This window comes from Uranotaenia lowii, unplaced genomic scaffold (assembly GCF_029784155.1).
Source record: "Uranotaenia lowii strain MFRU-FL unplaced genomic scaffold, ASM2978415v1 HiC_scaffold_397, whole genome shotgun sequence".
NCBI lineage: Eukaryota > Metazoa > Arthropoda > Insecta > Diptera > Culicidae > Uranotaenia > Uranotaenia lowii.
The window spans coordinates 6,592-33,191 of NW_026598308.1; the positions used below are offsets into that span (position 1 = coordinate 6,592).

Genomic DNA, 26,600 nt, shown 5'->3' on the forward strand with positions numbered 1-26,600 from the left:
TTCTTTATTTGAAACTCATCCTCGTCCCATTTGCGCAGCCAGTTGACAAGAGAGTTTCTTCGAACCAAAAAGTAAAATTCGTTGAAGACGATTTCACGTTGATACGTGTCGCCTTCCATCGCCCCCACCGAACGGGTGCCTTAAATTACTAAAGACCCTTTTAATGTGAAGCTTTATTTATCTAGCCATAAAAAATTTTTTGATATTAATGTGGACAAGGATCCTGTCAACCAAAGGTCAGCGTTACAAAATTTCACGTTTTATGTCCACGTGGTTTCTTAACAGTCTTTAAAGGGTTCGATGAAGAAAAATATGTACAGGTAATTGCAGGCCCCTCGGTTTGTTTTGCTTTTCATTTTCTTTTGCACCATCGCGACGCCGATCGACGCCAAGCACACGCTAAAAGTAGGGTACTACTCATATGCTCAGTCATCCTCCCAAATCAAAAACTCAAAAACGATACCATGTAAAAAACGTCATTGTATCGGAATTCGAGATGAGAAATAATATTTCGGTATCGAATTTTGAATACGGCGAATGCGCAAACATCACTGTTTCGAGAAAAACGCGTTCAAAGTTTGACAGCTCCGTAAACTCCCAGCAAAAATTTTATTTTGTTTTCTCTGTTTCTCGAAAACCAAATATCCTTCAGTTAACGCTGTGCACTCAATGTAGAGCTCTGAACGTATTTTATCACCCAGCTGATAACTCCATTTGTTTACATTTGCGCATTCGCGCTTTTCAAAATTCACCACTGATTTTTTTAAATAAATCATTCATAAAAATCGTCACAAAGAGAAAAGATAAGGGGAATAAGATTAGAAGGACGATCATTGTTTTTTCAGTTGATTTTTACGGTTCAGTTATGATTTGCTCGTCTTGTTCCTACCGAATTCGCAGCGAACAATCGTTTGCTGGACAGTCGTCCGGCATACTCGCAACATGTCCTGCCCAGCGTATCCGTAGTTTTTTTTTTTTGGATGAGGAACTCATTCTGAATTTCGGATGGAACAGCTTTAATTCAGATAGAGGGGTTATGTTCTCACATCTGGTTACCGAGGGCTGCAGAGTGTAATCGCGACGTTTCGTTTGTTTTGTTTTGCTCACGTTTGCGGCTTGATCAGCTGTTTTAGAGCATTAAGGAAGAGGGCCTAAATTGGCTCATAAATACACCCTGATGTTGAAAGTTTGGTGTTCTAATCCAAAGATTTTTTAATTATTTATGTGCCTAAATTTAAAAATTCATTCTTAATTGGTTCTAAATCCATTAAATTGAGTTCTCAACAAACAGTTTGGCATGTTCTGAATCGTCGGATGGCATTTTTGACAGTTCACTCACACCGATATGCTGTGGCACTACTACCAAGGTAAAAAATGAAAGAAATTAACTCGCAGATGTGGAATGGCGAACAGTATAAATTTGAACTTCGACGATGCAGGATTTCTCTGAAAAATCAATTTTCCCCCTGGGTTGTGCAGTGATAGTGACAGTGTTGTGTGTGTTTCTAGTGAATGGCCTGCTGAATCTGCCTGTGCTTATCAGCAATTTTTTGTGTGCATTGGCCGAAGTGCTGAAGTGGGGTGGCCTTGAGCAAGTGAGCCGTGGAAAACCGACTGTGAAGCTAAAGCTGAAAACGGGAAAAGGATAATCCGCCGGAATTGGGTCGATGTTTGTTTGAATAATGGTGCCCTGTTTATAGGATCTAGAACGCTAGAGCTGTATCTTTGCGGTAAAATGGAAGAACATCGAGTGTTCCCCCATAAGATTTCTATGTGATGCGGTCGGAACCACAACCGGAAGTAGCTGTCCAACATCATTTGAGGAAAATTGAAAGGTGTAAAAAACAGAGGTAAGCCGAGAATTAATTTACGGGATAGCATGTTTATTGGGTAGATGACGCCCAATGAGTGCGTGTACATTTTTCAATCGTCATATTTTTACTGTTTCCACCAACATTCATTTTGAGACGATGAAATATTACTCGTCTGGTATTCTGTTGGAGTGTCATATTTACCCTAGCACTCCTCTCGCGGTTTCGAAACTTCGAGTGGGCTAAATATAGAACGTAATCGAAGGAAAATGGCAGCTCTAGATGCAGCGCGGGCCCAGTCAACTAGTCGAATTAGGTAAGGCCAAACAGGCCAATGCTGTCCAGCAGTAGGAGAATTCTATTTAGAATACCTACCTCAGAGTTCACATTAAATGGCTGATTTTTCACACAATCATATTCGTGTCGTATCTATCATTGCGCGAATGAATGAATGAATGAATGGAGTGCAGGAGGAAAACTTCCAACATCACTTCCATTCATTGTGTGTGCGGGACGTCAAATTCGACGGCACGCTGCATACATCTGTGTTCCGTTTTCGCGTCAGCTTGCGATGCACACACCAATACTTATTCCTATATCTGGCAGGGCTCTGAGCCGGTCGGCTACACTGGTATTATTATCGCGCCAGCACTAAATTTTAATTCGGAAGTCCGGACTTTCGACTTCCGACAAAGAAAAGTGAAGTACCTACTAGATTGGAAGTTTGTGTTTTGCTGCCAGTTCACCAGCGATATTTCTGAAATTTTCATTTAAATGGACAAAATTGGCTTCTGTTCAAGCTTATGCAGAAGTTAACTGAACACTTAATTTCACTGTGAATATTCTCAAACAGAACATCCTAATTTAACCGGATGAATTTTTAATTATTGACAGTATTGTTGACTGCTGTAGTATTCGACCAAATAGCCATTCGACCTCTAGATACAATTCCATTCTAGAAAATACTAAAATGAGATCCTCGCTGGCGAGTCTCTGCGTAACTCTCAATAAAAGAATCAGGTCTTCTACTCCTGACTTGCAATCAAACAAGACGTGTGTCCTTTATTTTATTTTTATTAGAAGAAACCCAAATTAACAATAATGTATAAATATAATATGTTAAACTATTACTCCTTTGAACTTTTACCGGTTACGTCAACTGCTAAGGCAAGATTGGCCCCAAGCAAATGGAATGTTCCGAAAATCAATCAAAACAAACACTCAGAGCAACTGCATGCAACGGTACGGGCGTAAATATTGGTTTTAGGTGTAAAAATTTAAAACGGATACTTTTATTGCATCACACTCTCAATAATTGAAAAGAATAAATTCATTTTATTAGAAAAATAGCACAAGTTTTGAGTTGAACGGATAGATTTTCTAAAAAATGATTCTACGAATGTTCTTTTTGACAGTACCGTAATCTTAATTATTTTATCAGGATTTTATGAACTTCAAAGACATAACACAGCGAGGAAAAAAGTCAATTGAAACAAAAAAAAAACATATTTCGTTTAAGAATAATTTTTAACAGGTGAATGTTTGAATGTTATGTTCTCATAGTGAGTGAAGAACATTTGAGTACGCTGGTCAACTGATAGCATGGGTTCGATTCCCATTTCGGTACTGGGTGTTGAATATTAAACTTAAGTTGTCCACGTCATTTATTCAATCTGTAAAGCCTAAATCGGCTAAGACTATGTATGTCTTTTTTAACAACACAACACGATTGCTGTATCTTCAGTTGCGAATTGCAAACAGGAACATTAATTGAAAATTAGTTATTTTTTTCTTTTAAGTTTATTTGATCATAGGGATTTTGCGGGCTTGTGATATAGCTCAGTTGGCAAGTCTGTTGTCTCCTGAGCCGATGTCCGCGAGTTAGAGCCCAAGAGTAAACATCGAACACAGTTGTACCGGATGAGTTTTTCAATAACGATCCGCCAACTGCAACGTTGATAAAGTCGCGAATGCCATAAAAATGGTAAAACTACTATAATCGAAACAAAAAAAATAGGGATTTTGGGGTCATTCATCCCTCAGTCCAATGATCGATATTCGGAACACTGGCCCTAAGTCTCCTTTTTTATTCCAATGATACCAAATTTTGGTATTATACCTTGGCAGCCAAAATTAGCGCAACATTTTTCTTTAGCGGATAGCACATTCATGCTAAAATTGCTTAATTTTAAAAATCTTAATTACACCTCGTTCTTTACAGGCTCAACATAATAGCAAAATTTAGCATTATTATGCTATCAAAACTTTCGTATATAGTATATAGCAATAGCAAAACGAGGTATAATATAGAAAAAAAAAACATTGCATTACTGTGCTCTCCGTGTATGAAAATGTTGCTTCACAAGACTAAAAATGAGTTGTGAATGTCTGTTCATTGCCACTGCCGGCAAGACTGTCCAATTTGTAATAACGTTGTATCGAGAAACGGCTTTAAAGATATTTTTTAAAATGAAGAGTTAATCACCGTGAATTTATTTTATGAAATTATTTTATCGGCTATAACGGTGAAATTTTTGTATTCTTCGAGAAAGAATCACTGATAAACTGATATAACTCTGCACCACATTTCCATCAACCAAAGGTTCGTGTCTTAACTGCTTAGTAAGTGAATAATACACTGGTTGTGATGGGGCGCTAGCATTCAAAAGTTACTCCACGTGTTCTAATGACACGTAGAAAAATATATAGAAATTTCATTATCTACCAAGCATTTTTAGCCTGCTTCAATTTTTTTGCGTGCAAAAGTATAAGTTGCTATGGTGTTCAATGTTTGTTATGTTTTCCTCCCAGTGAAAAAAGGTCCCGATGGGTGAAATGTACTAGATTCATTGAGCTATGAAATTTAAGAAACAAAATTTGGAACGTACCTACATATGAAAATAAATTCTTCATATTTAAAAAAAAACTTCCAATTAATAGGATATTCAAGTTTAAAAGAATATTTCATAATATATCTGAATTAGAGTTTAACAGTTTTTAAGAATCATTTTTTGCAAATGAATAAAAGTTATAGATTTAAAGACTTCCAAAGCGAAAATGTTCTTTATCTTATTGAGGAAAAAATCGCAGTTCTTTAAAAAAATGAATCTTCTGGTGAACGATGTAGTCTAGGCTGTGCAGACCTGTCCGGAGGTCTGCAACCCGGAAGCAACACCGGTGAGCAACCCGATCTCGAACTACCGAGGAAACTAGGCGCCACCCGGCTAACACGCTTGCTGGCCGACTGGCTGACCGACTGACTCGCTGCACGCTTGTGACGAATGACCGGTATCGGGTTAATCCATCCACACATCCCCCTCCTATCCCAAACAAAATGATTTAATATAATTAAAAAGAAACTGTTTTGAAATCGTTTATTTTTATTAAGTTAAAAAAATGCAAATCGACAATAAGTTTGTTATTGATTATAATTTTAATGGCATGTGCGGCGGAATGAAAACTAGAGAGAGAATTTATTTTATAGAATTTGAAAGAAAGGTTTTGTTTGTTTGTTTTTGTTTTAGGAAACTCGTCTACTTGGCATTTGCAATGCATCCTATCGATGGACTGATGTGAAGTAGGTACAAACAACTTGCGCTACAATTCGTGGCCGATGCTTTCATATCTCATTTCCACCTCTCTTTCAATTTCCGTTGAACGAAATCATCCTAAACACTTCGGTGAAATTAGATCTCTATTTGATCATCAACTAGCTAAGCGACAATTATTCAAAAAATTGCGAACTATGAAAAACTCAAATAGATGTTTTATAACATCTATTTTTGCAAGCAATTTGGGTTGTAGTGGTTTTAAACTTAGTCACACGTTTGTTTCTTTGGGCGATGGGCGCGCTCGCAGTCCCGGTATACGATATCTCGTGTGTTAAACAGAGAGAGAAATAGCTTTCACTTTAATTTCACTCCAATTAGCTGTCATCCTTATGGAAATCTGTGTAAGAGTAAAGAGCAGGCTTTATTCTTTTTAGCAAGCCCAATCCCAATATTGCATAATTTTTTGTTTTCGTTCCACAGATTTGATACACGGTTAACATATAATCTATAAAATGGTATATTATTCAACGATTAGGGTAAGTGAGCCCTATTTTGGCATGGTCCTTATCTTGGCATGCCAACATGCCTTTTCATGTTTTTCAGGTCCAAATTGAGCTAAAAAATCTTGAATATATTTTAATTGCGAAGAGAATAATTTGTTTCAAATCTGTGCATACCAAGTTTTTTAATTGTTTGTACTTTATTAAAGTAGTTAATTTGTTTCGATCTCCGTCCGAGGCAATTATGTTAGAAACCACCGTATGAAAATCAGAAGGACTCACCTTTCTAGTGCAACTGTTAAATTCACATGCGATTTCAAACGCGAGCATTCACTTGAAAAATTTGCAATAAATACTCATGCCTACACACAAAATTTTCGAGGCCGGAATTTAGCAAAATTTTGCTCAAATTTGACCAGCTAGAAATTTAGCAATCAATTTAGCAATATTTTTTCACTAAAATTTTAGCAAACCAGAGAAAAAGTTAGCCGCCGCAATTTTTACTTAAATTTCTAGCAAAATCCGAAGAAAAAAACCGCCCAGAATTTTTATTTACAAAATTTATAATTTTTCCTTTAGAAACGCAGGGAGGCTATCAAATTTAAAATTAAAAAAAACACTGATGCTTTCACCTTTTACTTTAATTTATTTTCTGGATTTACACTTGTCCACCAGCGTTGTGAAAACTTTTTCGAACTTTGCCAATAATTTTTCTGGCGCCTGGATCGGGTTGTTCCGGATGTGGGTAGGTTGACCGTTCGTTTCCGGATGTTTCCATCGTCGACCAACATTAAGCATGTTCCTTTTTCGGAGACTTGGCAACCTCTTAGGTGAATCCCCGGCTTTGGTGTTGCATTCGCTGGGAGCGCCATCCTGGTAAAAATGGAAAATTTACATATGAAAAACTTAAAAAGTTTGTTTGCGTCTAGATTGGTCTTTACCTGTTTGCTTTCCAGTATAGATCCGCTTGGTCGTCGTCCGCTTGGTCATCAAAATCACCGCTGGCACCGAATTTCCGTAACCGAACTTATGTTTTCTTTTCGGCGGTAAAGGCGGCTGTTATTCAAAAGAAAAGCGGCCAGAAAAATAAGTTTTTACTCAAATCAAGCAAATTTAGCTTTTTGCTAACTCTAAAGTAAAAAAATAGTTTTGCTAACGGGAAGTAACAGCGAATTTTTGCTAAGTGGAGCCCCGAAAGTTTTGTGTGTACAGTTAAACTCGGCAAAAAATAAAAAAATACTAGAAAGACAAAAAATGAATATTTATTTAGATTTTCAATAAAAATTTAAAACTTATTCTGTTCCTTTTCTTGGCATGCAACTTCAATCGGCATACACCACCAGTGTTGGAAGCTGGAAAAAATACATGTTCATTAGAGAGGTATTTTTGGGCTGATGTTTTCCCTAAAAATTCATTTAAAACTACGCACAAATGATTTTATACTAATTGGGTTGTATGATAAGATCGTTTGTATCAACTTAAGCTTCGAAATAAGTTGGAGAACATAAGTGATTCGACTAACTAAAAGTCATATCCAAGCATTTTAAATGCAAAAATCGCTATTTGGGAACCATGAATCGAAGGTACATTGGTATGCGTGCCAACAGCATTTGCATTGCAGTCTGCCGAACAGAGACCACGTGGTTTCCTACAGAACACAGTGGTTCGAAATATAAAAAAAAACTCTTAGTGAAATTAAGCAACTCACAAGACTTAAGACGTTTTTCTTATCAAAAACTGTTAGATCGATGGCAATTCATGACTTTAGTATATAAAATACATAATTAATTGAGTTTTGGGATCGTTTTCTATTGCTTGGAAACCATGTACTCAGATTTAACTTTTTGGATTTTTGTTCTAGTTTTTTTCTTGGAAACAGAAGTTGGAAGTTCAGGAAAATATCGTTTCCAATTATTCCTTAAAATATTAGATGTGAGTCAAATTAAAAAATGTTTTAGCAAGGTTTACATTCTAACATCTATTTGGCGTGTCAAACCACTGCGCAACGCCCCGGGCATTCGAGATGGCTCTTGCTAGAAGCTCATAATCTCAGCTAACAAATTCAAAAGGGCACAGTTTTAAAATACCATTCAAAGAATTTTTCAATTTCTTACTTTATGCAGCCAAACTCCACAATATGAAGATAGTTGTTTGGTAGTGAAAATAACCCTAATAAACTTATGATCTATAAAAAATCAAAAGAAATAATTTAAACAATGATTTATAAATGACAACACATAATGATGCACAAAACCATAGAAATTTCGTAAATGAATCTGTCTTTAGTTTTAGAATTCCTGAATTTGTCCAGTTAGCATTCAAGTCAGGAAATTCTCCAAAAAAACTGAGAAAATCTAAGCATTTTTTTCAATATTTGGAAAAATGTAATCGATGAGAAAAGTTCAAAATAAGATATTTCAATTCACCGTTACAATACCACTTTCACAACAACCACGTTCAAGTCGTTTTTTTAAATAATTCGTTTATTTGACACGGCTCAAACCTTTCAGTATTACTTCCGTTCAAGTCGTATTTGATTTTTATTTTGATGAAATTGTCTCAACAAACTTCGCAAAAATGATGAACTGTGAAATCTCTTTAAAAAATTTCGAAGAATGTGAATCAATCGAGGCCAGATACGGATATTTTACCTCAATATTCTGGCTGCTGGACCACACCAACTTTTTTTTAAAACTCTACTTTGAAAACCTGGGCTAGTCTAGATAAGCCCATGCCATCTGAAATACTTTTCCTAGATTGATTGGCTTTATTCAGATTTTATAAGTCCTTCATTAGTAACTTGTATCAACTGTATACATATTGGAAAATTTTGTTGAAGTGTTCAGTTTAAAAAGTTTGCTTACAAAATATGTAAGTTTAGATTTCATCAAAGGGATTTAATGTTCATAAGAAAGAGAAAGTTCGAACCCCTCGCGGACATAATTCATTTCTGAATCGGTCTCCCTGATGAAGGTTTGGTTGTCATTCATAAATCAATGATTCTTGTTCATACACAAATATTCTGAAACAACCTGAGGTGTTTATAATCATCACTTTGTTTAAATGAGTAAAAAGTTTAAAGTTTTAAAAATAAAAAAAAAATTGAAATTCTGGACTTCCGACTTTTTGAAATGAAAGCTCATTTGAACTCTGAGTTTAATCGAGAAAACCTATATTCCATATTTCTTTTATTCATTTTCTCGTTTTAACTGCATATCACGAAACTTTAAAATTTAACTGCGGGCAGTGAGTATGAAGATGTTAGATCTAAGTTTAACGTGAATTTTAGCTATTGTCGCTGAACCCTAAAACCGGGGCTTTTGTTTAAATCAGCGCCGGCGACATTCATTGACGATATATTATGTTGGCCAGACGTCTAACAAACATCTTCCAAGTATCGGTACCGGACAACAGCAAGGGCTGTCGACTGCCAAAGTGTTTGTTGAATTGATATGATTTTTTTTACCATTTCATGTTGGCAAGATTGTAAACTACCAGCGTTAAAGCTTCAGTTATCAACTGCATCAAAATATTATTAAATCGCGATATACAAAAACTTTCGATAAAAACTGCCGGGGAAAACCCCGTGGGATGAATTTCTAATTGGCGTATTGTGATATCTAATGAACTAATTGTGTATTTCGATCCAAATTCATGAGGATAAGCTCAAAGCTCACGCACAAAAGATGGTTTATTTTGTATTGTACTTTTGTATATTGTAAGTACTCATCTTGTATTTTTTCTCAAACTTTTCTTACAACCCGCTTGGTTCAAATCGGTAAAATTACGAAATGACTTCTCGGCGCGTTAAGAAACTCTAACTATTCCCTCAAGATGCTATCAAGGTTTGCTATTCACCCTTAAAACTCGACATACACTTTTTCATTTTTTTCAATTGTCAACCCAACGCACTTGAAATTTCAAACTATTTGTTCAGGCTGTTTTCTAGACTTTCTCATTGTTTTCTATCATCTCAAGCTGTCTCCTCAATCAACTTGATTATTAATTTAATGAGATACCGAAACCGTCCTCTCAACATTACTATTCGTTTCCAGGAGCAGTTATTACTCGGTTGAAATCCTATCGAGCTGCTCTCTCGAAACTTTCCATAGTTTTTATATCAAACTGTTTAGTTCAAATTTATTCCTTGAATGGGAAAACTGTTCTTTTGAATTGTGTTTTGTCAATTCAAAACTATCCTGTAAGCTCGCATGAAATCAATTCATCAATTTATACGAGCTTACCTGGACCTTTATACCTGGACACGCTTTATAGTTCATTCTTATTATAAGAAATCTTCAAACTGTCCTCTTGATACCCTTTCTTCCTCCTTTCGAGTTGTCCCCTCGATACGCTCGTAGTTGCATCATTTCTCAAGCTGTTCTCCGAACTCGCTAGATTTTCAAATTAATTTCAAAAAGTCAACACGATTTTTTTCAAATTGAAAGTAATCCTCTCGACTCGCTTTAAATTTCAAGCTGTCATATTAACCGGCCTTCTTATTTCAAGCTGTTCTCTCAATTCGCTTGAAATTTCTATTGATGCTTTCAGGCTGTCCTCTCAACTCGCCATTCAATTTAAAGCTGTCCTCTCAACTCGCTCGAATTTCTATAGATACGTTTAGGCTGTCCTCTCAACTCGCCTGTCAATTTCAAGCTGTCCTCTCAGCTCGCTTGAAATTTATATCGATACGTTTAGGCTGTCCTCTCAACTCGCCTTTCAATTTCAAGCTGTCCTCTCAACTCGCTTGAAATTTCTATCGGACTCTCAGGCTGTCCTCTCAACTCGCCTGTCAATTTAAAGCTGTCCTCTCAACTCGCTTGAAATTTCTATCGGTACTTTCAGGCTGTCCTCTCAACTCGCCTTCCAATTTCAAGCTGTCCTCTCAACCCGCTTGAAATTGTGAACATGATCAAGCTGTCCTCACGACTTGCTTGAAATTTAATTTTGATTTCATGTTGTCTTCTCAACGAAACTTCAATGCTTAATTCACCAATTCCAGTTTCGGTATTATTTCACATCCCGCCGGAAATCATTCAATAGCGTTTCTTTTTGTTTCAACTACATTTCACTTAATGAGTGTTCGAATTACTCATTTTATCACGGTAATTAACAAACTGATTGATTTTCAATCAAGTTTGATGAAAATAAACTCAGCGTGAATCGAAGACCACGTTTGTTTACCTTTTCGGTTCGGTATTTGTTTCGGTTTTTATAATTTCTTGTTTTTATGTTACGTAACAAGAAATTACCTGTAACGGTCGCCAAATGTGCAGACCTGTCCGGAGGTCTGCAACCCGGAAGCAACACCGGTGAGCAACCCGATCTCGAACTACCGAGGAAACTATGCGCCACCCGGCTAACACGCTTGCTGGCCGACTGGCTGACCGACTGACTCGCTGCACGCTTGTGACGAATGACCGGTATCGGGTTAATCCATCCACACATAGGGATACTTTTTAGATCATCTGAAATTTCTTCAAATTTCCCCTTTGGATAAAATTTTAAAAAGATCATACACTCTTCTTTAATAAGAATGGAATTGATCCGATACAGTGAAACTAAAATTTAAACTAACTGAGTTACATAACTCTTCATAAAAAATATTTTCGAATTATCAAATGCAAATTGAATGATTTACGAAAAAATCGAAATTTAGCTATTGGTATCATTACATGATCGGGAAACGAAGCTTAGGGAAGTTATATCAGCTTATCAGTGGTGGTATATCAGGACATCAGTGGTCTCATGTCTCGCTCAGAACTCAGGTTTCATGCTTTATACTCATGCCTAAACTTTCATATCCCAGGTTCCAGGTTTCATAGATCCAATCATAGATACAGTTGCGTTCAAAAAAGAATGAAATCGCGTGAAGCTGTGCACCCACTTCCAACTTTGACAAGCTGCCATTTCTCTCACGGTTGATATTTTTTCATGAAAATTTCACACAATCTAGTTCAACTATTTAACTAACACTCCACAAAATTTGAAGTATTTACAATGACGGGAAACAAAGATACAGCTATTCCCGTAAAAAAGGGAAATTAGGAGTTGCTTCACTAAATTTGCTGTATCTTTGACAATTTTCAATGAAAAATCTTGAAATTTGGTCCAAAGATGTAAAAATGTTTGATCTAATACCAGACCATGTTTCGTTAAAATCGATGAACGTGATCAAAAATGGTGCGGGTTGAAAATGAGGTTCATTATCGCCCAGCAGACGATTTCATTCTTTTTTGGACGGATGTTTGTATGGAAAACAACGTAATCCATGTATTCTTGGTATTTTCTTTCACAAAACCAAAATTTATCACAAAGTATGTTGTAAATTGATAGGAACTTTATTCTTGCTTTGTTTAGAAACAAAAATTGTTTCAACAGAACTGGTATTGAAACACAAGAGCGAATAGAATATTCGCTTTAATTGTGGATCAAATTTGTTTATCGGTTTTATTAGCAGGTCATTTCTGAAACTCTGTTCTTCTTATTTTAAACTCTGTTGAAACATTTTCTCTTTCGAAACAAAGTACGAATGAAGCATTTAGCAATTTTCATCATTCTTTGTGATAAATTTTGGTTTTGTGAAAGAAAATACCAAGAATACATGGATGACGATTTTTTACATATAAACATCCGTCCAAAAAAGAATGAAACCGTCTGCTGGGCGATAATGAACCACATTTTCATCCCGGCACCATTTTGATCACGTTCATCGATTTTAACGAAACTTGGCCTGGTATAAGATCAAACATTTTTACATCTTTGGACCAAATTTCAAGATTTTTCATTGAAAATTGTCAAAGATACAGCAAATTTAGTGAAGCAACTCCTAATTTCCCTTTTTTACGGGAATAGCTGTATCTTTGTTTCCCGTCATTGTAAAGACTTCAAATTTTGTGGAGTGTTAGTTGAATAGTTGAACTAGATTGTGTGAAATTTTCATGAAAAAATATCAACCGTGAGAGAAATGGCAGCTTGTCAAATTTGAAAGTGGGTGCACAGCTTCACGCGATTTCATTCTTTTTTGAACGCAACTGTATTTGGGCTCAAGTGTCTCTGTAAGACCTCATATCAAAGGTTTGTCTCAAGGTTAAAAGCTGATACCACCAGTCTTATCTTCGAAATTTCCAACGGATTTTGGGACTAGCATGGTTTTCCCAATTAGCACAGATTTCGAAAAAAACACTGTTTCCGTAAGAAACAATTCTTGTCAAAATTGTCTGCTGAGGATCATCAAATATTGGCAGTAAATTAAAATGGCCGAAAGGTTAAAATATCTTACTTCATTGGCTAACTGGAACCAAAAAGGCATCATATAATCACATCCACACTAACCTTCGATTGATTTTCAACTTGTTTTATTTATTACCAAACAAATTTGTTCTCTTTATAAATGGTATCAAAGCAACTAGATGCGATTAATTAACGGAATTTGTTGAGTAGCTTGTTAACTCACTGACTTCAGTGATTACCTATATGGATGTACTCACTTTTTGAAAGTTTTTGTTCGTTGCTGTGTCACAGCTGTAGGGAAAAAGTTCTATCATACCGTTTGGCTCACAAAAGCTCGCCATCTTTCCGCCGCCCCAGTCCCTTCGCCTTGTCAATTTAAGCTATCATGCATCGCAATCTAATTAATCAAGTTGTCAGAATGGATGACCGGGATAATTACGTACACACTATACAATGCAAACTATGAGATGATACCAATTTACACAGGCCACTGAACCGCGCGTTGCTGATGACAATAGGAGATATTTTATTTCTATATCCAACTCTCTACATTATGTATACGAATATAGTTTGCGTTTGACAAGTTCTGTTCCATGATGTGCGTATTGGGCACATCATCAATTGTCCATCATTCATTTGCCCATGGTGTGTGCCGCTGGTTATTTGGTTTGTTTTATGAACACTTTTTAAAGATTATTCTCAATACATTGCACTGCCACTTCTCGCAAGCCAAGCCGACGACAAGTTGCATGTTTGAGCGGTAATTTGCTTTGTTTTAACAGAGTGTTTATGAGTCGTCGCTTAATTGCATTTTCTCATGTATGTTGGCGATGAATTAAATATATAGTTCATCAGAGCTGAGTCAATTATTGGAAGATTCAATCTAATTATTATGAAGGTTATATTGCTTTACAAAATGGATCGCTCGCAGTTCAACGGTTGAATAGTGAAAAGGAATGAAACAAGATAACAAAGTTTTCACTTTAAAATTTCAATAATCCACTTGTTAAAAAGGCGTAAGATATTGTCAAATTTACCACGTAATCGTACCGCGTAAATAAAACATAATTGCAGCTCCTGCCATTACGATGGCGAACTTTCGTGACCGTTGTTTATTGTAATTATTAGTTTCCAAATTTGTGCCGGTAAATAGGAAAGATGGGGTAACGATTCACCTTCGACATGCGCACCAAGAGTTGATGTTTTATTTTTGAAGCCTATCTCACAAGGACCGAACACTAACCGATTTTGTTCTTGTTTGTTTCTGTTTTCCTTTTCAGTGTTGCGGTACAGTTAGGAGCAGTTCTGAGCCCGGAGCAAGTTCCACACGTTGAAAAATGACTTCCCGGTAAGTAACTTTTGATTGGCAGATGCCGAAATCTAACAACATAAACCATTGGGTGATAGAATGTCCTCTAAAGTTAACAGCAAATGGAGCATTGTGAGGGCTGAATAGCAATTTTAATTTTAAGTCTTTTTTTATCATTCCCAAGTGAAATATCGCTTGAAGAGGAAGACAGCTCACGTAGCTACTTAATGTAGGGCATATACAGTTTGTTTTTATATTTCTTATCAACGAGTCACCGTTCATCAATGTATGGAAGCCCGACCAACCAGTTGCGACATCGATAGACATCGTTGACGCGATTGATGATGAGATAGAAATGCTTTTGAGCTCCCGGAGCTGCAGAAATTTTCAGTTCCTGATCAATTGGTGGAAAAGATAGCCGGGATTGTCAAATTGGTAAAAAGCAAGTTCAACACCCATGAAGAATACCATCAAAAGCCTTTCGTCTGAATAGGGTAGGCAGAAGGAGTTCACTAGGTGACTCAAGATCTTAGACTTTCAAAAAGCGTCCTCGGATGAGGAACGGTCCTCCCTGACTCGAACACAGGTTTAGTTGCGATATAACTGGTTAGCTAACGTAATCCTGGGTACCCCGTGTTGTAGGAAGCACTTAGGGCAGAAGGAGAGATTTGTTCTGCTTGGAGGAAGAACTTGGAATACTTTATTTTCTATCTTAAAATCGTATTTATAGTAAAACCATCCCTATGGTTACATATATAATTGTTTTTTAATTACATATGTGTATGTTGTTATTTGTCCCATCGATTGCTACGATGAGACTAATCTCAACACTCCTCCTCAACATACACATTCGCAGTCTTCATACTGCCTTCGGCGGCTCCTCTTGAAGATGGGGCTACTCCTCTTCAACGCAGGCACCGGACCTCATTCATCGCCTTCATTGCACGAGGCTTACGCCTCTGTTGCATCTCGACGACCTTATTTCTGGCTTCCGGCACGACGATCTACCAGTGGCACCAGCCCGTCGATCTTCCATGATTCCTGGCTCGACGATCTCCAACTGGCCTCCATGTACGACGACCTTCCAATTGGCTCCTGGTCCGACGCCCTTCATGATCCCTGATCCGACGATCTCCATCTGGCTCTATCCGACGACCTCCATCTGCCTGGTCTCGACTCCCTTGCTGCGGCTCGAAGCTTCCTCCTTCGCCTCTACGCCTTTTCTGAGGCCTGCGTCTCCCAGTGGTTCCAGCCCGACAACCTCCACTAGGCTTTTTAGTCCATGCCACCGGCTTGGCGACTTCTGCGGTACCCCGCTCGCAAGTCCAGCAGTGACTCCTGGTTCGACGACCACCACCTGGAGCCTGACTTGACGACGTTCCATGATATCGGCCCGCCAACCATCCACGGCTTTCGGTACGGTCTCAGCCCATCGACATTCCATGGCACGGGTCCGACGACCTCACCAATAGCACGGCGCCCTTCCGCTGGCTCCCGACTCGCCGACCTTCCATGGCACCTGTCCGACGACATCCCGTATTTCCTGGCTTGTCGACCTCCACCTGGCTTTCCGATTTGATGATTTTACAGTTGGCTCCTGATCCGACAACCTTCCACGGTCTCCGACTAGTCGGCCTTCCAGTGGCCCCGGCTCAACGACCTCCATATGGCTCTGCACCGACGACCTTCCAGTGGCTCTGGTTCCTGCCTCGATAACCTCCCAATGGTTCCTGGTTCGTTGTCCTTCCGGGCTTCGGCTCGTTGTCTTTCCATCGGCACTGACACTTCTTGCCACTGTTGATTCCGCTTCTTCTCCTTTCCACTAGTGCTGGGCCCATAACCAGTGGAAAGGAGAGACTTGTTCTGCTTGGAGGTAGAACAAGTCTCTCCTTTCCACTGCCCAAGTGCTGCATCAACACCCCGCCTGCCATAAGGCGCGCTGGGGCGGTTTCATCACGAAATTAGAGATCGTTCAACTGAACTTCAACCACTTGTACACAGCTCATCTGCTGTTGCGGCAGATGATAGTTGAGGAGTTGGTAGCAACTGGTCCTTCTGACAAACCGGATAACCTTCTTGAGGAAGGAATAAAGACGAATTCGTCGGTGTCTGGTGGAAAGATGTTGAGATTTGTCTCATAGTAGCAAGTAGAATCAGCAGTGGAAGGTCAACGAGCCACAACGAGGTTGTCGGACTGGTGCTATGGAAGGTCGTTGAGTCGTAGACTCAAGAAAGCCGTCGGACAGGAGCCAAGTGTCCGGAATAATTCGCCACTTGGCTTCTTCATGAGCAAAATTGTAGTCGAGGATGCGGTGATTTCTAAAGCAGCGGCTAAACTCAAAAATTCCCACTCTACAGGCCCGATCGGTTTCCATTGACTATTCTAAAACGTTTTATGCCTTTTTCTGACTCCTGTTAGGCTCATCTTTGAAGCTTCGCTTGATAGAGCCACCTTCACTTAACATTAGTAGGAAGCTTACATGATCCCGGTCCATAAAAAAGGGGCATATGAAGATGGCAACAACTATTGTAGAATCTCGGCTTTGGCGATTCTGGATCTGGTCTATTTGCCTGTACTTACTCACTTACCTGTACTTACCGGCACATAGGGTCGTGGTAACGTGCTGACGATCCGGAGCCAGCGTCTTCACTTGGTCCCAGTCAAGACTCTCGTCGACAGTTCGTTTTCGGCGGCTAGGTTTCGCCGCCACGAGTTTCTAGGTCTGCCTCTTCTTCGATGTCCTTCTGGATTCCATTCAAGCGCCTCTCTGCAAATCTCGTTCTCATCTTTTCGCAGCATGTGCCCAATCCATCTTCAATTACGTTTCCGAATCTCGATTTCTAGCGCCCTTTGATGACACCGGCGATGTTTATTTGCCTGTGAGCGTAATTTTTCAAACGATCAGCAGGGATTCGTGCCCAAACGCTCCACGTCAACTAACCTGTTGATCTTTATCTCTTATTTTCATAAAAGTCTTGCTGCTTAGTCTCAAATCGACACCATTTATGTTGATTTGTCTACAGCATTTGACAAAGTGAACCACAAAGTTGCCAAGCTTGACGCTAAGATTCCTGTGACCCTTTACTATGCTGGTTCCGCAGTTTCTAAATTGGACAAAAATTGACAGTTCGCAAGGGAGGCTCTCTGACTCCAACCAGTTCTCTGCCTCCTCCGGTGTGCCTCAAGGTAGTAATCTATGACCGATTATTTTCTTAATTTTTTGGCGATATGTGCTCACTCCTCCACGGTAGAAAGTTTTGAAATGGTGATGATTTTAAACTATTTTACACCATAAACGGCCAGAACGACATCGATTTCCTGCTCAATAAATTTAATCTTTTCACACACTGACGGCCTGCCTTGGATCGCAGTAAATGTCAGTCATCAATTTCTCACGAAGACGGCGGCTTTTTCCGCGGAGTACTCGAATATGCATCGTCTGTCTGATGTTCTCACTACAAGACGGATTGAGCCTATCTAGCGGCACTCCTGGCGATATGCCTTTAGACACCTTAACTGGCAAGACTCGTTTCGCTTGCCAAGCTACGAACTTCGATGCCGTCTCATGGACATACACTGCCGGTCAAAAGTTTGGGATCACCCACTAAAAAACATGCAAATTTTGATCGTTCATATCTCAGCCGTCTCAGGACATATTGAAAATCTTCTGATCTCATTTGAAAGATAATGAGCAATAGCTATCTCGGAGGTATTTTGCCCAAATATAATGTTTTAGTTTTGAACTTAAAACTTAACCTAAAGTTATAACATTTTCAAAAAATCGCACTCAATATTCAAAGCCGATCATCTCGGGATGGGGTGGTCCAAATCTCAAAATTTGAGTGGCATTAGAATTCCTGTTCTTTACTTCTCAAAACACAATCAAAAAATTTTTTGAAAAAATTCAAAAACGCTTTTTTAATTAATAAAATAGACACTTGAGTTGTCGTCCAAAAGTTTGGGATCACCTCTTTGTATGGTGAGTTTGGGATCATTCTTATAAAAACATGCAAATTTATTTTATTCATATCTTTCTCATCTAACATCGTATTGCAGATCTGAAGGGTTCATTTGGAAGCTTAGGAATTGTTGTTTTTTAATAAATTCATTCAAAAATTATATTTTAAGGTGAGAACTATAAAAAAATCTGAGAACTTTCAAAAAAACAATAAATTTCAGATGATTTTTTTATGGTTATCACTTCAAAATATAATTTTTGAATGAATTTATTAAAAAATAACAATTCCTTAGCTTCCAAATGAACCTTTCAGATCTGCAATACGATGTTAGATGAGAAAGATATGAATAAAATAAATTTGCATGTTTTTATAAGAATGATCCCAAACTCATCATACAAAGAGGTGATCCCAAACTTTTGGACGACAACTCAAGTGTCTATTTTATTAATTAAAAATACGTTTTTGAATTTTTTCAAAAAATTTTTTGATTGTGTTTTGAGAAGTAAAGAACAGGAATTCTAATGCCACTCAAATTTTGAGATTTGGTCCACCCCATCCCGAGATGATCGGCTTTGAATATTGAGTGCGATTTTTTGAAAATGTTATAACTTTAGGTTAAGTTTTAAGTTCAAAACTAAAACATTATATTTGGGCAAAATACCTCCGAGATAGCTATTGCTCATTATCTTTCAAATGAGATCAGAAGATTTTCAATATGTCCTAAGACGGCTGAGATATGAACGATCAAAATTTGCATGTTTTTTAGTGGGTGATCCCAAACTTTTGGCCGGCAGTGTAGATACTATTGAAGCCCGAAGAAATGCAACACGCGCTTCTTTCGTCACCGATCGATTGACATTGCCAATCGATTATCCCTCGTTACTCGAAGCTATTCCTGTTTGTGTGAGATCCAATGGACACAGCATCCAGGAAATTCATAGCTATATAGATGTAGTGTTCTCATCGGTGTAATGAAAAGGTTGAACCGCTTTTCCGAGCACTTCGACTTCGACGTTCCAAAGTTATTTACATAAGTGTTTTGAAAAATCTGTAGTTAGATTTAAATTTTACTTTTACTTTAATTTGAAGTCGTGATTTGCACCAATGCACATGGTCTGTTCATTAGAAATAAACAAACAAATACTGGAAGTGGAAGGTCGTTGGACTGGTGCAATTGGGAGGTAATCGGGTTAGATGAAGGTCATCGGACCGGAATCCACTGGAAGATCGTCGATCCGGAACCGACGGAGGCGTCAGGATTCAGGAAAGGCGTCGAAGCGCTTGGAAAGCTTCGGGTCGCTGGGAGGGTGTAGAGACCGGAAACCAACTGAAAGCCAATAGCCAATTAGAGGTCATGCAGCCATGAAGTATGGAAGGTCGACCGGCCGGACCCACTGGAATATCATCGAACCGCAAGCCAGATTACAGGGACAGGTCGCCAAGCCTTTGAGCAAAGTTTCTTGTCTACCGCAACCGGAAAAAGGTTGTCGATATGAAGGCGGCGACTGCAATCCGGTGCACGTCGTTGAAGAGGATAAGTCCCAACTTCAGGAGGAGACGCCGGAGTCAGTTCTGGGCTTTTGAATGTGTGTATTGAAGAGGAGTCTTGAAATATGCTTACAACAAACAAACGAGTTATTGTTATTATGGTTTCCATTGTGCCTAAGGAACAGTGTAGTACAAATAGAACGTGCAGTAAGAAATAAAGCTATTCTATGTTCGGTCCTACGCCGTTTTATATGAAATTATTTGGCGTAATGGATATTCGGCATTATGATTTAAGGACGGCTGCGTTCTATGCTCTTAGAGCCTGCGCTTTGCTCACAACAAAACCGAGATAGTTCTGATCACCAACCTGATCTAAAAAAGTGAATCGCAGTTGGAAGTTTCGACTCTAGACGCGTAATAAACGACTTGGGTGTTTATAAAAACCTTCCTAAAACTAGTTCACAGCAGTATTTTCAATTTGCTAATATCTCCACATTGTATCTCTCCCCTTTCAGTTTGGATCGGCTTTTTATCCTGTTGGAGTCGGGGTCGGCGGCCGTTACGCGCAAGGCTGCCGCCAAGCAGATCGGCGAAGTGCAGAGGCTTCACCCGCACGAGCTGCATAACCTGTTGAACCGGCTACAAACGTACCTGCACAGCACCAACTGGGAAACGAGAATAGCGGCATCGCAAGCGGTGCAGGCAATTCTGGAAAATGTTCCCAAATGGGAGCCCGAGGGACTAGGAGGTGGCGAAGTGGATGTCAAACAGGAACTGATCGACGACACCGACAGCAAAGGGGTACGACTGTCGTTTGATAAGTTTGACCTGGCAGCGGTTCTGCATCGAGGCGCTCGGTTGATGGGTTCCGAAGGTACGGAATTTGATACGGTCGAAGACAACGAGGTCGGTGACCCTAGAGAAAGGTGGATCAGGCAGCGTGCTTTGCTGAACGAAAAGTTAGGTCTTAGTACTGGAGTCAATATAGATGATATAGTTTCCATCGAAGATATGCAGAACCGAAGCGCACAGGTTCAAGCTATGAGCGAGAGTGAGCGGTTGATGCCGGTTCAGGAAATATTGAAACTAGAGAGTAGTGGAGGCGATGGACAACCACTGAGCTGTCGGGAGAAGAATAGGGCTCGTAGGAAGGCTCGAGAGCAGCAAAAAGCTTTCACCAATCCGATCAATGCGATTGTGTCAGGTAATTCAGGAGGAGGAAGTAACGGATCTTTGGACATGGAGCCAGACCGGAAAAGGGCAAAGCTTGAGGGGAAAGGTGACCTAGCAGGATTTAGCGAACCAGTCCCAGATCTTACGGGGTCATGGGTGGATGCTACGGAATGGCCTTTGGAATCTTTTTGTTTTAAACTGTATATGGATTTGTTCAGTCCCCGGTGGGAAACACGCCATGGATCGGCGACAGCTCTACGAGAACTTCTTAAAAGTCACTCGGATGGAGCTGGTAAGAGTATCTACATGACGAAACAGCAAATGGACCAGTATCATCAGTTATGGCTTGAAGATGCCACATTGAGATTGTTGTGCGTACTGGCACTGGATCGATTTGGAGATTTCGTTTCCGATCAAGTCGTGGCACCAGTTCGGGAAACATGTGCTCAAGTTCTGGGAACTATTTTGAAACAACTTCCGTTGGAAAAGGTTCACAAGACAGTCAGTATTTTACTAACGTTTATAAAGCAAAAGGACTGGGAAGTGCGCCATGGAGGTCTGCTGGGCATCAAATATATGTTGGTAGTAAGAGAAGACTTGGTTCAAACATTTTTGCCGGTAATAATCAACGAAGTTTTGACGGGTTTGTTTGACTCCGTTGATGACGTTGGAGCAGTGGCAGCTGATACATTGATTCCGATTGCCTCATGGCTACCGAAATTACTCTCAAAGGCACAAGTTTCCCATATCGTAAAACTATTGTGGGACCTTCTGCTGGACCAAGACGAGCTGGCTTCCGCATGTAACAGTTTCATGGGTTTGCTGGCTTCTATTCTGAGTTTACCCAATGCTTCGAGCTGGATACAGATGGAACCTATGTCGATATTGGTTCCCCGCCTTTGGCCATTTTTGAGCCATTGTACTTCTTCGGTAAGGCGATCGACTTTGCAGACACTGAAAACTCTGACCAACAGCCAGTCTTTGAACCCAGCCGAAATTCCATCAACAACTGTAAATAATGGAGTTAACGGAAAAGCTACTTCAGTTATTGTAAGCACAGCAGAAGCGCTCGCAAAGGCAGCAACCGAAGCCAACGCAATCCTTCAGGTGAACTCAACGGAAAATCTAGTGCTGAACTTTGGTGTACAAGATTGGCCTCCTGCTTTGCTTCAAGAAGCCTTGCGTCACATTTACCAGCGAGTTCTGGTGGAGCATGTGGAAGATATTCAATCGTTGGCCGAGGCCGTGTGGAACAATCTGATCATCAACGCAGAGCTTTCTGCTCTGTTACATGCTTCATGTCCATTTGTGGCTAGTTGGTTGTGTCTTGCCATGCAGCCGGTGCGCTTAGCGTTCGATCCATCTTCGTTGATTTATAGCAAACCGATACAGCCAACTCAAATGCGTGAACGCCGGCGTCAGTTTGACTCGTTTGAATCGTCCGGCAGTGGAGTACCATCAAGGCAAAAACTGTATCTTGGAGGATCGGAAACAATACCACTAGAGATTCGCGAAAGAAATGTAATACGGGCACGCATCAAATGCTCTAAAATGGTAGGGTTACTCTCCAGATACCTTGTGTTGCCAGCTCCAGGCGTTGAATATACACCCGAAATTGAAAGCCCAGTAGATTGTTATACCAAAGTGTTGTTAGGCTATCTACAGTCCCGTTCGGCATTGCAACGATTGATCGCAAGTTTAGTCATTGCATTCTGGTGTAGTAACGATGTCAGTTTACCACCAGGCCCGCCCCCACTGCAGGATAGGTTGAAAGTATGCCTAAATGAATACGTATATTATGATGAAGTTGCGATTCTGTTCACTCGGCTGCTACAGGAAAGCAGAGATTATTTAGCCACTTTGAAACAACATAAAATCCAGTTCGTCGAATTTGAGAACGTTAAAGTTCTTAGTTTAGACCAAATTTACCAGCTGTGTACAGTGATGTCAGAGAACCTAAAAAACAAATACGGTCTGAAAACGAAGACAGCAGAAATGCTGGATGAACGACGCAGAGGACTGTTGGGAACCCACACTAGTACTTCGTTGGAGCAAAATAATCTTCATATAAGTACACAAGCATCGTTGGCCGGAGCTGTAGTTAGTTTGCACACCCTACCGGAAAAGTTGAACCCAGTTGTTAAACCTCTAATGGAATCAATTAAAAGGGAAGAATGTGAACTGCTTCAAAAACTGTCTGCCAAATATCTAGCCCAGTTATTGGACCAAGTTACAGTACGAACTCCTTGTCCAAACAATAAGATTGTGCTGAATTTGTGCACATTGCTAAAAAGCGATATAGAGTTCACACCAAAGTTATCGATCCCAGAACGTGAAATGCGACACTATGATCCAGCAAACAACGGGGAAAACAATCCGTATCATGGAATAATCACCTTGATGAATCAACAGAAGACAAAGGAAGGAAGCAATGGTGTAGCATCGACATCTCGTGGCCCGGGCAGGCCGACATCAGTTTCTAGTGAAGCTCCAAATGCTGATGATACTGCAAACGAAAATGATGAAGTCAACCGCAAGAACGCTCGGACGCAAAGGCTTGGCGCGACACATGCTATTACTACCATATGTTCTTTTTTCAAAGCTAGTCTACCCCAAAAACTACCAGTGGTCTGGCAACAAATGACGGAAAAAATCGAATCCAAAGTCGACGATCATTATATAGAACGACTTAGTCGTGAGGTGATCAATCTTGAGGAAACCACTGATTTGCTAACGTCCCTTCAACTGATTGAAGTCGCAGCCCAGCACATTGATCGTGGTCTCCACGATCAGCTATTTCAGCTACTACCTAAGCTTAGCATTTTGCTTAAACATCCACTGAAAGCTATCAGACATATGGTTGGAAGATGTTTGGCCACGCTTGCTCTGGTCAATTCTAAAGTGGTCATGACAATGGTCATCAATGATATTGTACCTATGTTATCGTCCATCGAAAACGTCATCAAGCGTCAGGGAGCAGCGGAAGCTATAGCTTGCATTGTTAGTAAACTCCACTTCGAAATAGTTCCCTTTGTAGTTCTGCTGGTAGTGCCTCTTCTAGGGCGCATGAGCGACCCAGATCAAGCAGTTAGATTAGTTTCAACCCACTGCTTCGCTACACTGATCCAACTGATGCCCCTGGACAGTATCAACTCAGATACCGGACATCTTACCGAAGATCTCAAAGATCGTAAGCTAAAGGATAAAGAATTCCTCGAGTATCTGTTTACTCCCAAAAGTATTCCTGACTTTAAAATACCTATCGAAATAAATGCGGAGCTGAGAAGTTACCAGCAGTCTGGAGTCAACTGGCTCTGGTTCCTCAACAAATATAAGCTACATGGAATTCTCTGTGACGACATGGGTCTCGGAAAGACTTTGCAGGCGATTTGCATTCTAGCCGGGGATCACCATCAACGAAGCCTCGATCCGAAGTGTTCTAAACTGCCGAGCATTGTCATCTGCCCACCTACGCTCACTGGCCATTGGGTGTACGAAGTGGAAAAATTCCTTCCAAATCACTTTCTCCGCCCGCTGCACTACGTCGGTCTTCCGGTGGATCGCGAAAGACTTCGGCATAAATTGGGAGTTTATAATCTAATTGTAGCCTCGTACGAAATCGTCCGCAAAGACATTGAGTTCTTCAGCTCCGTACATTGGAACTATTGCGTCCTTGACGAAGGTCATATTATTAAAAATGGAAAAACGAAAAGCTCTAAGGCTATCAAGCAGTTGGTGGCAAATCATAGGCTGATTCTTTCCGGTACACCGATCCAAAACAACGTGCTGGAACTGTGGTCTCTTTTCGATTTCCTTATGCCAGGATTTCTGGGCACGGAGAAACAATTCAGCACCCGATTTTCACGTCCCATCTTGGCCAGCCGCGATCCCAAGAGTTCGGCAAAGGATCAGGAGGCAGGAGCGCTAGCAATGGAAGCCCTGCACCGTCAGGTCTTACCATTTCTACTGCGGCGTGTTAAAGAAGATGTGCTGACAGATTTGCCACCCAAAATTACTCAGGATTTGCTCTGTGAATTGAGTCCGCTTCAGGAACGCCTCTATGAGGACTTCTCTCGAACCCATCTGAACTCCGACATTCGCGAATGTTTAGAAAATATTGACGGGCAGATGGTCAGCAAGAAGACACATGTGTTCCAGGCTTTGAGGTAAGCTTATTTATTATGAGTTAGTTCATTGATCTAATATGTTCGATTTTTAATTGCTTTCCTTTTTCATAGGTATCTTCAGAATGTCTGTAACCATCCAAAGCTTGTGCTTACTCCGTCACATCCAGAGTTTCAAACTATCGTTGGAGAGTTTAGTCGTAGTGGAAACACGTTGGATGATATAGAGCACTCTGCTAAGCTACCAGCGCTTAAGTAAGTTATTCTGATTAGAGTGTAGAAATCGTTAACTGATAGTCATCATTTTCTATCCACAGACAACTTTTGCTCGACTGTGGCATCGGTACCAATGAGGACATGTCGGTGAATCAACACCGAGCGTTAATTTTCTGTCAGTTGAAGGCAATGCTGGATATCATAGAGAATGATCTACTCAAGAAGCATTTACCCGCAGTTTCCTATCTTAGACTGGATGGCAGTGTCCCTCCCAGTTTGCGTCATCAAATAGTAACCAAATTCAACGGGGATCCTAGCATTGATGTCCTGTTACTCACGACACAGGTTTGAATTACAGTCATGGCGGGAAAAATATGAAATAGTTCTAAACATTTTCTCATTCTAGGTGGGCGGCTTAGGTTTAAATTTGACTGGAGCAGATACGGTTATCTTCGTGGAGCACGATTGGAATCCCATGAAGGACCTGCAGGCCATGGATCGTGCCCATCGAATCGGTCAAAAGAAGGTGGTCAATGTGTACCGTCTGATCACCCGTAAATCATTGGAAGAGAAAATTATGGGACTTCAAAAATTTAAACTGCTGACAGCCAATACGGTGGTCAGTGACGAGAACTCATCTATGGAAACTATGGGCACAGACCAGCTGTTGGATCTCTTCGTGTTGAACGACAATGGTCGGAAGCAAGAAAGGGGCACAGATCGAACCTCGGCCAGCCAGGGTAGCTCCAGTTCCGCGGCACCAGGTGAGACCAATGATTCGAACGGAAGCAACAGCACCTTCAAAAACGTACTGGAAAATCTACCGGAACTGTGGGACGATAAACAGTACCACGAGGAGTACGACCTATCTCAATTTTTGGAAGGACTGAAGAAAAACTAGTCCCCACGCTGACGCGCAGGTTAGCGTTTAGTACTTGGTTTTGCTATCATACATTATACAGTTATAGGTTTAGTTGCTAAGCAAACGAAATTGGAGCGTTCAAGCTCTGCCTTTTATCATCAGCTATACTAGGATTAGAAGGATAATAAATTGTTCACTTCTTGGAATATTATCATGCGCATCATCCCCCATCCTGGAAACAACGCGTTAAACAAATTTGTTTCTGGATTTTCATTAAATTATTGGCACCGAATTGAATTTTGGAGTACACATTGTTGTAGATTTTTCATTTTTCCTTAATAATAGAGGTAGGAGAATAAAATTCTTGATTGAA

At 40.0% G+C, this 26,600-nt stretch overlaps 1 protein-coding gene across 1 annotated transcript; it reads left to right on the forward strand.

Moving 5' to 3' along the window:
• Positions 1 to 1,397: 1,397 nt before the first annotated feature.
• Positions 1,398 to 26,600, forward strand: LOC129760060 (TATA-binding protein-associated factor 172-like). The gene is made up of 6 exons (XM_055757636.1): positions 1,398 to 1,850; positions 14,376 to 14,443; positions 20,368 to 25,191; positions 25,264 to 25,404; positions 25,467 to 25,710; positions 25,772 to 26,600. Exons 2-6 carry the CDS (start codon positions 14,433 to 14,435, stop codon positions 26,264 to 26,266), a joined length of 5,715 nt encoding a protein of 1,904 aa, XP_055613611.1. The 5' UTR covers positions 1,398 to 1,850; positions 14,376 to 14,432; the 3' UTR covers positions 26,267 to 26,600.

Bases quoted from the DNA above. Each gene is read 5' to 3' on its own strand.
- LOC129760060 (XM_055757636.1), top strand. The intron at 25,405-25,466 runs GTAAGTTATTCT...TTCTATCCACAG, and splicing joins GCTAAGCTACCAGCGCTTAA to ACAACTTTTGCTCGACTGTG. The intron at 25,711-25,771 runs GTTTGAATTACA...TTCTCATTCTAG, and splicing joins TCCTGTTACTCACGACACAG to GTGGGCGGCTTAGGTTTAAA.